We start from the raw sequence: 13,410 nt of genomic DNA on the forward strand, positions 1-13,410 counted from the left end.
TCCGAATTATTATTATTATCTTTAATTTCAAAACTGACCTCTATAATCAAGTTGAACAGAAACAGCATGCATGGGATTATAGCTTTCCAACTGAAATATATATGATTCTTAATATTCAAAATCTCAATATTTTATTGCATTAACATTCAGTTTTTTTTATTATATTTTGATAGTCATCTAGACCATGGTCGACAACAAGACCTGTGTAAGCTTAATAAAGTTTATTCAGCTTTATGGTTAGTCTTTGAAATACATCAATAAACTTAATGCTATTTTTAATATGAAATAAGAGATGAATTATTAAAAAAAATGTGCAGACAGTAGTTATACAGTAAAGAAATAACATAAAAAAAAGCTACTTGCATCACATGCACAATACATGAAAAACTTCATTTTAAATTATATGGCATACGATACCAAGTTCAATATATATTTGTCAAATACTTTATGGGTATACCATTAAATCTCTTTCTCTCTCAAACACATACATACACACACACACACACACACACACACGTTTACTAAATACGGACTTTACATTGACTTCTATTGTTTTTATATAATGCCGTTTATAAATACTATAAGCTAATCCTAACAGAAAACGTTCTGCATTTTTACAATAAAACACTTTATAAGGTGTCCAAGCATGGAGTGCTGGAACCCTATTTTACTTTATTTTTTATACTGTTCTTAAAAATGAGAACTTCCCCAAAAGAAGGTTTCTGGTTTTCTACAAATTTGTCTCCAAATATGGTTAAGTAGGTGTACACCCACATATGTAAATAATAATTCTGCATTAAGCATTTCCCCATAACAGCAAGGCAGTGTTTTAATTTAAAGCTACAAACTAACAGAATTTCTTTTGGTCCAGTTTCTTCAGGTTAATGTGTCTCACTTTTATTTATGATGACATTAAATCCACATGAGACACGTTGTAAAGTCCTCCATTAGAAAAAGTGCTTCATGTATGTTATACTGTTATACTTCCGCATCAGAGAAGGACTTGCTCCCGTTCTCTTTGTTGCGAATGGTGGGCAGTGAATTTGTGCAGGTATTTGTGCGTGAAACTTCCTCTGTGAAAGCGGTTTCCAAAACCTTCAGGATTGACTTGCGCACCTTGTCTTTAAAGTCTTGTCCCATGAAAACATACAACAATGGGTTCAGGCAGCTGTTTAGGAAAGCCAAACTGGTCGCAATGGGAATTCCAACAGTGGTGACATATTGCAGGGTGGAGCTGAATTTAGTTCTCATGTGGTTTACCATCTCAATAAGCACCAGGATATGGTACGGTGACCAACACAGGAAGAAGGCAGTGATCACAGCGGCAATGATCTTGAAGGGACGTCCAGTTCGGCCAGACATTGAACGGTTTCTTTGGAGACGATGGATGATGACCGCATAGCAGGAAACGATGATGACAAATGGCACCACAAAGCCAATGAGGAAACGAGTAATGATCATGGCACGATGCCGTAGAGTACGGAGCGCCACCACCTCTGGTGTCTCATAGTCGTCGGATAATGCAAAGTTGTTGAAGCAGTTGATTACGTTTGGGCTGCTGTGGTCGGGTGCAGTGTCCTTGAAGACAAAGTAGGGTGAGCTCAACACCAGGGCAAATAACCAAACTCCAAAGCTCACCGCAGAAGCACGGCTCACATTCCGATGATTCTGTGCCCAGATCGGACGCACCACAGACACACAGCGGTCAACACTGATCACAACCAGGATGTACACACTGGCAAACATGTTGAGGAAACTGAGAGTGCTGTTGAATTTACACATAAACTGGCCAAAAGGCCAGTGGAAGCCCATAGCCGTATAAGCCACGCTGAGTGGGAGGAAGGCAGTGAAGAGGAAATCTGCTACAGCGAGGTTCAAAAACCAGACCGTGTTGACTGTCCTTTTCATTTTGAATCCAGTTACCCAAATCACAATGCCGTTGCCCACCACTCCAAGTACAAAAGCCAGACTGTAGACTATGAGTGACATGATGTTAAGAGATTTCGCAAGCTCCGTATTCTCTTCATAGTCATAATAGTCATATTCATACTCAGATGAGTTGTGATTGAGAGGGCTCACTGTAAAATTGGATTGATCCATCATTGTACCTTCAAACCTGGGTTGACAGAACAAATATAGTATTTAGTAAATAATTGTAAGCCATCAGATATAGCTAGACTGCATCTGCTAAGGAAAGGAATAGACTAACTAACGTGTTATTCTGCTTTTGTCCACTGGAGGCCAGAATTTGAGTAGTAAAGTAAGGCTATACAGAAAAGCTCTGAACATCTTTTGAAAGCACTTTCTCTACTCTGCCTTCTCAGCCATGTTACATTTTACATGGGAATTCTCCATCAATTAAAATCTAAAATATATTAAAATGTCTGAATTTTAGTGTTAAAGATGGTAAAGATGTGACATCTGACTTCACAATGCATTACCTGAGCTCATTGATAATGTCAATTACCTCATTCTTTGGTCAGTATAACAGACGTCAAGGGAGTGTCGCTTTTGCATAACACTTTTTTCATTTAGATAAACAAATCAAATAGTGTTAGGTAGGCTAAGTAGGCAAATGTCCGATTATATGAGGGACAAAACTAAAACTTAATCATGAAGAAAGAAAAAAATTATTCCCTGCTAAGCTAAAACATATACTAGACTTACACGGTTATATGAACAATGCAAACGATAGCTTATACAAAACTTTTTTTATATATATATAGCCTATCTCTGCTGTAACAGACATGACAGTCGATAACTATAGAAAGATGCTCATGACTGTAAAATGTTAGAGATTTAATGACTCCTAAAAGTTACATTTCACAATAAGATAATAATATTAAAGCGTGATGCTTACCTAGAGTTGCCTAATAAATGACTTCCACAAAATTATAAAGAAAATAGCTCACACCTGTGACTCGCGAGAGCAAAACTGCAATAATCTCTCTTGTTTCTTGTCTGGAAACTCAGTGACCGTTTGCGGTGACGTCACATCACCACCTCCTTGTTTTATTCAGTTGCTGTTGTTGTTGCTGCTCCTTAATTTATCTCGGTTTTATAGTATTTTTCTCGTAGGTTTGACCAAAGAGGTGTGTTAATGTCCACATAGCGTTTATAATGTCAGACTAATCATTTTTGGAGGTGACAAGCTTCTTCTACGGGTTATAACGTGTCGAATATTTCCAGCATTTCAGAGCCATGGAATGATGCGGTTTCCCGAATGTGGTAACGCAAGGTGCCATTCCTTGACAAAAACAGCATGTTTGGAGAAAGGAGTGAAGCGAGCTCTGTGAAATATAGAATTACACCACGATGTCACCTTATGGCTAAAGTCAATATATAGTCAATACTATCCTGTAGTGTTGTCAAAAGTACCGGTATACTTCGGTACCAAGTCGGTACTAAAATTTTGAAAATGTGACGATACCAGCATTTCTGTAGTACCGGTAGTACCGAGAATCCGGGTGTATTAGGTACCCACTGATTGGACTGTGCCAGGATTTACTTGAATATGACACGAGTGAAGCACAAAGCTTTGTTTACAAAAGAAATAATAGGTTAGCAATTAAATGTGACATATCGCAGCCATGGAAACATTTTGGTTCATGCCGAATGAGAGAGGTACGAGAGTCCATAAATTTAAGCTTTGTATTCTGTTTTGCGAATCACGATCTGGTCACCCGATTAGCAGAGAATTTAACAATATTCCATTAGTTATTCCACTGAACACGGAATATCTGTTTCTTTTCCCAAATCTTCACTCACGCCGGGGATTATAACGTTTCTTCCTTTCGTTCGCTTTTAGGCCTATTATAGTCTATTCGCATTCTTTACTGTGGTAAAGTAGAAAAAACACCGTAGGACAGAAACCTTTTTTTGCTTTCACGTCAATTTCTATTTAACACAGTTTGTGCTTGCTAGACTTTATAAGGCGCGTCAAGTTTATTTGTATAGCGCGTTTTACACACGCTGGTGATTTTTACTTTCGCTTTTCCTGGCAGCGCTAAATCAAATATAGCCTGAATGTGTGAAGATAAAACTCGCTCTTTTTTTTTTTTTAAATAATATTTAACTTTCTTATTATTTAGGTTACCATTATTTACCGATATTTATTTCATAGTTTTACAGGCTGCAGTGTGTCGTTTCATTGAAGGAATAGCTAAAATAAACACGCGCGTCTGTTACAAAATGGATGTTTGAGCATTTATTTATTTTTTTTATATTTCAAAATTTATTTCATTGAGGTATATATACACACACAAACATACACACAAGCTCCAAATATTTATGATTACCATATTTAATATGTTTTTAAAATAGGCTATATAAAATAGTAAAATAGTTCCAACAGATTTTGCTGTGGTACCGAAATTGGTACCGAGAACCGTAAAATTTTTATGGTATTGGTACCGTGACAACACTACTATCCTGCATATTTCCTATTTTCCTTATAAACTCTGAATTAACCTAATTATTGAGTAGGCCTATGTACTGAGCATAAATGTTCACACTGCCCCGACAGACAAACGCTGATTAAACATGTTCAGTTCAAAACAAACCCTGAACAACACCATCAAACGCTGACAGGGGTAACACACTGATCAGACAAAACCCAAACATGTTTGTTGGTGTATGTCTGTGCAGTGTGAATTGGTCTTTAAACTTAAAGGTGCAGTATGTCGAGCAGAGTCCGACATAAGAGATGAACTTTACTGATAAATTTCTGCCAAAAGAACCACATAAAGCAAAAGAACTTAGGGTTGATATGGTTGATTTGATCACTCAAGGTTTGCAAAAAGAGCAAGACAAAATCTCGAAGAAGCAAGCCAAAAAGGAGAAGAAGAACTACTAGGATGGAAAGAATGAAGATGGATTCCAAGGCCAAAGAGATGATTAAATTACTGAGGCAGCAACAGAAAATTAATTTGAAATTGATTATGCTTATAAAACAATCATATGCTTTGAGTACTTTTATGGGTGAAATGGAACAGATTACAAACGAGGTTGAAGCTTTGACAATGGAAGCTTCAGCGCCGGTTGTGTCTGAAAATTGTGTTTAAGGGATAAAAGGTTAAAATGATGTCTAAACACAATGTATGTTTTTATTATATTCAGAAGTGTTAATCGGAACTTAACTAGAAGTGTTAAAGGGAACTAATGTGAAGGTCTTAAATTCAAGTGATTAAAATGTGTCAAAATTCGTAGAATGTGACGCAGACTACAAAAGGTGTTGTTTAGCAGGCTGCAGCTGAACTTTGTTTCTTACACTTTGTATGAAACAGGAAACAGTGCAGTATTAGGGGCTGTACTCCTGTTTACAAATAAGAAATGTTTATGTTGGGGAAAGGATGTGATCTTCGGAGACTATATATTGAAAACATTGTAACAGAAGTTTGCACCTCGGGTGAAGACTTTCTCATCTTTATGTTCTGTTTTTTATTCTGGGAAAAAAAGGGTTATGATCAGGAAAGAGCTTTAGCATTAGCTAGAGCATTAATATTAGGAAAGTTTTCCAGTGCCGGAGAGACCGAAACGGGAAGACCTGAAAATGGACGCCGATGTAGTATTGTTTCTGCACCATACGTGAGTAACATAGTTTTTTTTTTTTTTTTGAGTGCGTGCTGCTGCTGACTAACAACCAACTCTTGCTTGTATATACTCTTGTGTACTGTTCATTTTTTGTTTTTCCTTGTCGGTCGTTCATCATCTCTGCTTTATTTTTTGCAAAGCTTTATTTTGCTTTGCTTCTGCTATGATAAAGAGGCATTCACTCTTGCATTGCGTGTTTGTGCATCTGATTTCAAATATCAAAAGTGTTCAACAGTGATTCTCAGAAATCGCTCACTGCACCTTTAAGTTGTTAACTTCTGTGCAAGCGGTCATGTATTTTAATTATGCAGTAACCTATAATGAGCTTAATCTTAAATATACCATTAACATGTCTATGGACAAGTGTTGTGCTAAACTAACCATAACATCACGTGAAAACTTACATAATCAGTCATGAGACAAGTGATGTTTATGGAACTCACACAAACCTCAACACTTGGTAGGACTACATGAAACATGACCAAGGTAACCATTAACAAACCAATCATTTTGCGTATAATAACAAACACATTCTGACATAAGACAAAAAGTTACTATATGTGCTACGAAATCAACAGCAATGTAAATAAAACTGTAACAAATTAATTAGGCCCTTATGCATCCCCCCATGCAGGCTGGGAAGAGTGTGAATGAATCACAAAACCATTTCTTCCTCATAAAGACTACATTGAGATGTATATTGCTTTCTGTTCCTGAAAGCATTAAGTTGACTGAAACTTCTAGAATAGTAAGTAATCACAGAAATACAATAATCAAGTAAATAATTTGAGCATTTTTACTAGATCTATTTTTTTTACAGTGCATTATAATATGTAGTTATTATCATTGTATGTTCTAATATGTTTCAGATAGTGACATATAGTGACACAGTCAAATCTGAAAGCCTCCAAACCATTATGCTTCCAGAATTCCATCTTCCAACATACAAAGTATGCAGTGACTCTTTATCTGGTTTTCCCAAAATATATTGTGTTTTCTTCACTGGGCCGAGCAGATGTTTGCCTGAGGTTCAAATACCGGAAAATAAGTGAAAATTATGCACAGGTCTGTTTTATTTTTCTTAACAGGACAACAGGTTATATGGCAAGTCTACTCACTTCATCTGTTGACGATTTACTGTGGTCACAGCTGCCATATGCGTCATGGTGACTCCCTTGGTTTGTCCAGTTGTATTCAAGGCAAAACATGACCAGCAGCTTGTAACTATAAATATATATTTTGAGGATGGTTCCCAAGAGGCTTGAGATTATTTATATGACACAGATACATTAACCATATCATTTTTGGTAATCATGTCATTGTAAAGATCTCAAGACAAAAGCTGAATCAGATCCACATAATCCAGGCCAAATATTTATGAATTTTAAAAGAGGTTCTGGAAACAGTCAATGCTGACACAATCTACAAAGAGGTTTCTGTCAGAACTGCTCCTTTTGGCCAAACTAAACACTGGGATGAGCAGACACAGTTTTGTGTTCTGCTTATTTTGGAATACAAACAATATGCTTAGGTCACATCCCAAAGAGCTAATATATGTGCAAATATTATTTAAATTTGCTCGTCAAATAGGCTACAAGCTTATCAAATAGCTACATTTATGCTCTTACACCTAAGGGTTTTGAAGAAGTTGTTTTACTTTAAGAATTTGACCTTTTTGTTACATACGACTATGAAAGTGTTAAAGTTTCCTTTCGAAGTGGAACTTCAACGCTGCGTCATGAAGTTGATGCTATGGGGAACACCCTCAGTGTATCAGGTGTCTGAATATGTGTAACAAACACCAATTTATTGGCCGACAGCAGTCACAAGTGGAGCGCCCGTGAGTATAAGAGGCCACCTGCAAGACACGTCATCAACATTTTTGTCTTCAGGAGCCGCTTTGTTTGTATGCTTGTGTAAGACGAAAATCTGGAAAATTGGAGCAATGCATTCACTGTAAGAGCTTTTGTTCTTGCTTGATTCTTTCTTGAGGGATATATCCCTCTCTGGGGGCCATGAGGATTGAAGGAGTAATATTAGCAGAGATAGAAGAAACATTTCTTTGCCCTACCCCCAACCATGGGGGTGGAAACACATTAAACCTTGCCAAGCATCTGTTGCTTGACCATCCTGACTTGTACAGGGCATTAAGAGATCAACAGGTGAGTGCATCATTCAAATGATCAAAATAATTTTTTCGTTTACTTTTAACACTGATCAATGCACATACATAAACGATTGAATCATTTAAATAACAGGAAAGATCCAGGGTGCGTTTGACACGCTAGAACCAATGATACCTGAAGGGCTAATTACTAAGGTTTTTAACACTTTGCATGCTCTCTTTCTTAAACTGCTCTTAAGATAACCCTTGGGGTAGAGCAGGATGAACGGAATTGTGTTAGGTACTCAATTTCATTCAATTCTCACAAACTCACAAAATTACCTTAGTTTCGTTTGTCCCCTCCTCAACTATGGTTGAGTCGGGCCATATGCTCCCCTATTGCTGGGTGTTGTGCAAAATCTCTTGTTGATTCATGCTTGGAGAACCTGGCAAGTCAAGGCAGTTTGCCTGGTGGCCTCCCTACTTGTTATGGTAGCACTCTATAATCAGATGAGTGCATGGAGTCTTCTTGTGGTTCCTGAAGAAGAACTTTGCTCAAGTACGGATGAGAGCTCTTCTCTATGACTCTGGGGTAAGAGAGCCTAAGCTCCCCTGTGGTTTCCCTAGGGGTTGAGTTGCAATGGCAAGATTTTATGGCTTTTATTCTATGACACCCTCATATTTGCATCCCTTCAGATGAAGTGAAGGTTATATTCTCCCCCTTTGGAAGTACTGGTAAATCGAAGGTTGTAGTTGAATTACTCCCTAAGGCCTTTGTCAAAGTATTGACATAGCTAGCACTTTATTAGAGCTTTTGCTCTTGGGGACTTTTAGGCTTTTTGCCTGCCTTGCAAGGGAGGGAGGAAGGTTGTAAAGGCAGGGACTTCCCTTGCAATAGAGCATAGAAGCTTGGATAACTTCTCTTGCTATTAGAGAAAAACATTGGGCTTAGGTAGTGGCTCCACTTAGCTGTCGCAATTTCAGTATCAATGAGTCGCAATTTGCGCCCTGAGGGTAGACGCACTCTGACTTCTGCTAAGTGATCTGTAGAGTCAATCTATGCTATGCCCACTATGTTTGTGCATATCCACAGCTTAGTGAGGCAGGGATCCCCTAAGCATAGCCTAGTGGGTATTGGTTTCCCATAGCGTCAACTCACAGCGTTGAAGTTCCACTTCAAAAGGGAACGTCTAGGTTACATATGTAAACCTAGTTCCGTGAAAAGGGGAATGAGATGCTGCGTCCCATTGCCATGCATTGGGTTTGTCTGCATGTCTGCAGAAAGAAAAACGTGTGACTACATTGCATTTGCAGTGGAAACACTATTCAGTAAAGCACCACCTTCTCAACTAAGTAACCGTTAATGGACACCTTTTGAGGAAGCGCATCAAGTGTGTTTTGTTGTATCAAAACATGGATGACAATCGAAATCTGAGTTGCTCACTTTACACTTTACAATTTAAATTCGTCTCCTTTTGCGTTCGTTCAGAATATGGCTTTGTCCATTCAGTCATATTTGTTTCACTCCTGTGAATGTGATGTAGGTTATGACAAAATAAGTAGGGGTCTTAACAAAATCCAATCACAAGGAATCCCGGGAAATGCATGTTAATACCAGGTGGAAATGGCACATCTCAGCAGAGCGCTTGTGATCAGATCACCAACAACCTCGTCTAATACCATGGCCTAAGCTTGTGTAAAGAATAGTTATGAATAATCATGTTATAATCATAGAATGATTAATAAATTATATGCATTTATAATAATAAACGTATAGCTTTAAACACTAAACGCAACTTGGTAAACGTGTTATGATGTGGAACTTTCAGTTTTTGTCAACTGGAATGGATTACATTTCGTATGATGGTTTATAGAACTTTTTCATTACAAACTCACAAAATGTAGTGGTCTTCTAGTTGTCTTTAATGCACAATATACATCTGCACTAGCAAAAATAATGTATAACAATGGTTAATCTAAAAGATAATAACATCAACAGATAAGCTTGCTTGGACAACATTTCACATTGGTCAAAAACTGCACACACAGCTCTGAGAAAATCATAATCAGTCCAAGCTGTAGAAGGGTACTGTGTAGGTGGATAAGTGCTATGAGATTACAATTCCCCTTCCACCCCTTTTTTCCATGGAGGTTACAGAAACCGGACGGCTTCTTCTAAGACACACCCAATTAACCTACAGAGATGAGGACAGGCCCTGGAACCCCCTACGTGCCTTCATTTATTATACGCCCTCGTAGCAGAGACTTGCACGTTGCTGTGTGGGTGTATTGTGAATTCTGGCAGTCAGTGTGTGACCCTTTTTCTGTGTCTAGAGTTCTCTGGGGTTCAGGATGAAGTGTTTGACCTGGACAGCTGTGAGAATGGAGCAATGGTTGGAAATCATTATTACCAGCAGTCACAAACCCTTTCGAATGTGTTTTGAAATGTTTCTGTATTTAATTATAAATGTGAACCCACAAAGAACCAACAGATTGGAGAATTCATATGTTGCAAAAGGCATGTCTGAATGTTTAGGTCATAAATCTAAACTCAAACTCTTATATTTCTTTCAAGTGCTTTAATAAACACAGAATGCTACTGTTGTTGTGTTGGTTATTAATGTGGTCTCTTTGTGCACAGGTAAACTGCTCAGATCTGGACCAGGGCATCACTGAGCTCCTGGACAGTCTGAGGTGCAACCTGGTGGCATCGGATGGACCAAAACATAATGTCCCAGAGGTGTTTTATTGGATTTAGGTCAGGTGAGCGTGGGGGCCATTCAATGGTATCAATTCCTTCATCCTCCAGGAACTGCCTGCACACTCTCGCCACATGAGGCCGGGCATTGTCATGCACCAGGTGGAACCCAGGACCCACTGCACCAGCGTAGGGTCTGACAATGGGTCCAAGGATTTCATCCCGATACCTAATGGCAGTCAGGGTGCCATTGTCTAGCCTGCAGAGGTCTGTGCGTCCATCCATGGATATGCCTCCCCAGACCATCACTGACCCACCACCAAACCGGTCATGCTGAACAATGTTACAGGCAGCATAACGTACTCCACGGCTTCTCCAGACCCTTTCATGTCCGTCACATGCTCAGGGTGAACCTGCTTTCATCTGTGAAAAGCACAGGGCACCAGTGGCGGACCTGCCAATTCTGGTGTTCAATGGCAAATGCCAATCGAGCTCCACGGTGCCGGGCAGTGATCACAGGGCCCACTAGAGGACGTCGGGCCCTCAGGCCACCCTCATGAAGTCTGTTTCTGATTGTTTGGTCAGAGACATTCACACCAGTGGCCTACTGGAGGTCATTTTGTAGGGCTCATCCTGTTCCTCCTTGCACAAAGGAGCAGATACCAGTCCTGCTGATGGGTTAAGGACCTTCTACGGCCCTGTCCAGCTCTCCTAGAGTAACTGCCTGTCTCTTGGAATCTCCTCCATGCTCTTGAGTCTGTGCTGGGAGACACAGCAAACCTTCTAGCAATGGGACGTATTGATGTGCCATCCTGGAGGAGTTGGACTGCCTGTGCAACCTCTGTAGGGTCCAGGTGACGCCTCATGCTACCAGTAATGACACTGACCCTAGCCAAATGCAAAACTAGTGAAAAACAGTCAGAAAAGATAAGTAGGGAAAAAATGTCACCTGTAAAACCATTCCTGTTTTGGGGGTTGTCTCATTGTTGCCCATCTAGTGCACCTGTTGTTAATTTCATTAACACCAAAGCAGCTGAAACTGATTAACAACCCCCTCTGTTACTTAACTGACCAGATCAATATCCCAGGAGTTTAACTGACTTGATGCTATTCTCTGATTAAAAAGTGTTCCTTTCATTTTTTTGAGCAGTGTATATGTGACTCTATAACGCCTGTTTGCATAAAAATCTCCAAATCACACTCTGTCTGTCAAATGGCTCATTATGGTGTACACAAGACAGTCAATTTGAGCCCACAGCCTAAATGACATGAATCAGAGACAGGGATTTTGCAATAGTCTATTCAGAGCTGGTTTTGTATACAAACATGCACAAGTCAAGATGTCAGTTGCAAGCTTGCAATAAACCCCATAAGTTAAGAAAACCTTTAGTTATAATTTGAAGTCTTTAATCACTAACACCCTGCTTTACTGGACGTGATCGTCGCGTCGCATCAAATAAACACAATAATTGATGTTGTCTACAGTGGATGTGTAGCAATGACAGTAGACGGATGTCCTGTTCTATTTCTGATGTAATACATACGCTTGTGCTACTTCTAAAATCAAGACAAATAAACAAAGAAAGACATATCATTGAGCTGATCTTGTTGGGACGCTCGCTTTGACGCGTCCAGTGAAGACAGCTGTGCCAATGGACACGCCCGGTTCAGACAGTGTGTAAAGGTTTTCTTAACCTTCTCACTTTGGGGTTTACTGGAAACGGCTGCAGAACATTAGGATGAAAACTTTTTTCTTTCCAGAGCTTTTAAATTCCTCTGACTTTAAAATTGATTGCACCCGTCTAGTCCTGAGAGAGCATAAGTAACCAATCTAAAAGTCATGTAGCCTACACTGCCAATACAGATGTGCGGAGGAAGATAAAGTTAGAACGAAAAAAAGACAGGATGAGGGGAGAGGAGGGTGTGGAAACTTAAGTGATTAAATACATCATTCGTTTTGCAATAGTGAAGAGCACCACCCAAAAGCTAAATGTAAATTTTCCTTATCATGTTATTTATATTGTGACTAATGCTGAGTGTTTTCATAGCGGGCAGCAGGAAAAAATGTTTTTTTTTTACAAACTTCAAGTGAGATTAAAAGAGACTGCTTAATGTTTCTTATCCCATCAATCCTATCTATATAACTATTGCAGTAAGACATATGCTTTTATTTAACAAAAAGTATTTTGATAGTTTAGCCTACATGTTGCAATATCCTATCAAATATTGCAACATATCAAAAGGTCATGTTGCCGATTTATATTTTAGTTATGAAATCCAAATTTCCAATAAGTTTTGCTTTTTTAATTGATTGTCCTAAGTTTTCCCATAAAGCTATTATGAGTCATTCATAATGATGGTGTCTGCATGGGATATTAATAGATCCTATAGTTTGTGGGCACCCAGGTCTCTCAAACTTGCAATTTGGTCAGCTAACATAAATACCAATTTGGGTGTGTAAAACAACTAGTGGGACTATGGGGCAGAGAGTAGGTTTGTGCCTGGGCTGGGGGCTTGGTTGGAGTAGATTCTTTTGTGCAGATGAAGTCAGGGTGTGGTCATGAAATAAACAGATCCAAAGGGTTGAAAATGAACTTGCTCTGCTCTCATTTTGTGGCAGTGAAAAATCTAATGAGGCACTGTACAGACTTCCACCCTGTGTTTATGTAGCTGTTAGGGGAAAATCCTCACAACCCTATTCTAGTTCCAACCCTCATTTTAGCAGAACAAACATGAGAACAGAAAAGATTTTGAAACTTCAAGTTTTTTGCTGCAACCAGCTGGATTTCTTTTGGAAAGTAACACTGACCAGAAATCTCTTTTCCTGCTTTCGTTCTAAAATTAACACTGTTGTATGCACTCACATTTATTACTCTTTACAGATGCATGCTCAGTTGTACGATTTAATTCTTTGGTTCTTATTTTTAATACTTATTTTTACTTAGAACAGTGTAACTGATTTTACTAAGTGCATCAAATAAGCAGTCAGTTGTATACATTGAATCAGCTAAACTGA

At 38.8% G+C, this 13,410-nt stretch overlaps 1 protein-coding gene and 1 long non-coding RNA gene across 3 annotated transcripts; one reads left to right on the top strand and one right to left on the bottom strand.

The window, feature by feature from the left end:
* Window positions 1-206: 206 nt before the first annotated feature.
* fpr1 (formyl peptide receptor 1) lies at window positions 207-3,150 on the bottom strand. Of its 2 annotated transcripts, none has more exons than XM_051866284.1 (2): window positions 2,915-3,150; window positions 207-2,116 (listed from the first exon to the last, which is right to left on the bottom strand). In XM_051866284.1, exon 2 carries the CDS (start codon window positions 2,101-2,103, stop codon window positions 979-981), a length of 1,125 nt encoding a protein of 374 aa, XP_051722244.1. In that variant the 5' UTR covers window positions 2,104-2,116; window positions 2,915-3,150; the 3' UTR covers window positions 207-978. The 2 variants fall into 2 exon arrangements, with proteins under 2 accessions (XP_051722244.1, XP_051722243.1); XM_051866283.1 differs by having other exon boundaries at window positions 2,861-3,147.
* Window positions 3,151-5,270: 2,120 nt separating this feature from the next.
* LOC127497732 (uncharacterized) lies at window positions 5,271-11,777 on the top strand. The gene is made up of 3 exons (XR_007925640.1): window positions 5,271-5,586; window positions 6,227-6,340; window positions 6,462-11,777. It is a non-coding gene; the product is annotated as an uncharacterized LOC127497732 (long non-coding RNA).
* The last annotated feature ends 1,633 nt before the right edge of the window (window positions 11,778-13,410 follow it).

The sequence above is a fragment of the Ctenopharyngodon idella genome, chromosome 16, assembly GCF_019924925.1.
Source record: "Ctenopharyngodon idella isolate HZGC_01 chromosome 16, HZGC01, whole genome shotgun sequence".
Taxonomy (NCBI): domain Eukaryota; kingdom Metazoa; phylum Chordata; class Actinopteri; order Cypriniformes; family Xenocyprididae; genus Ctenopharyngodon; species Ctenopharyngodon idella.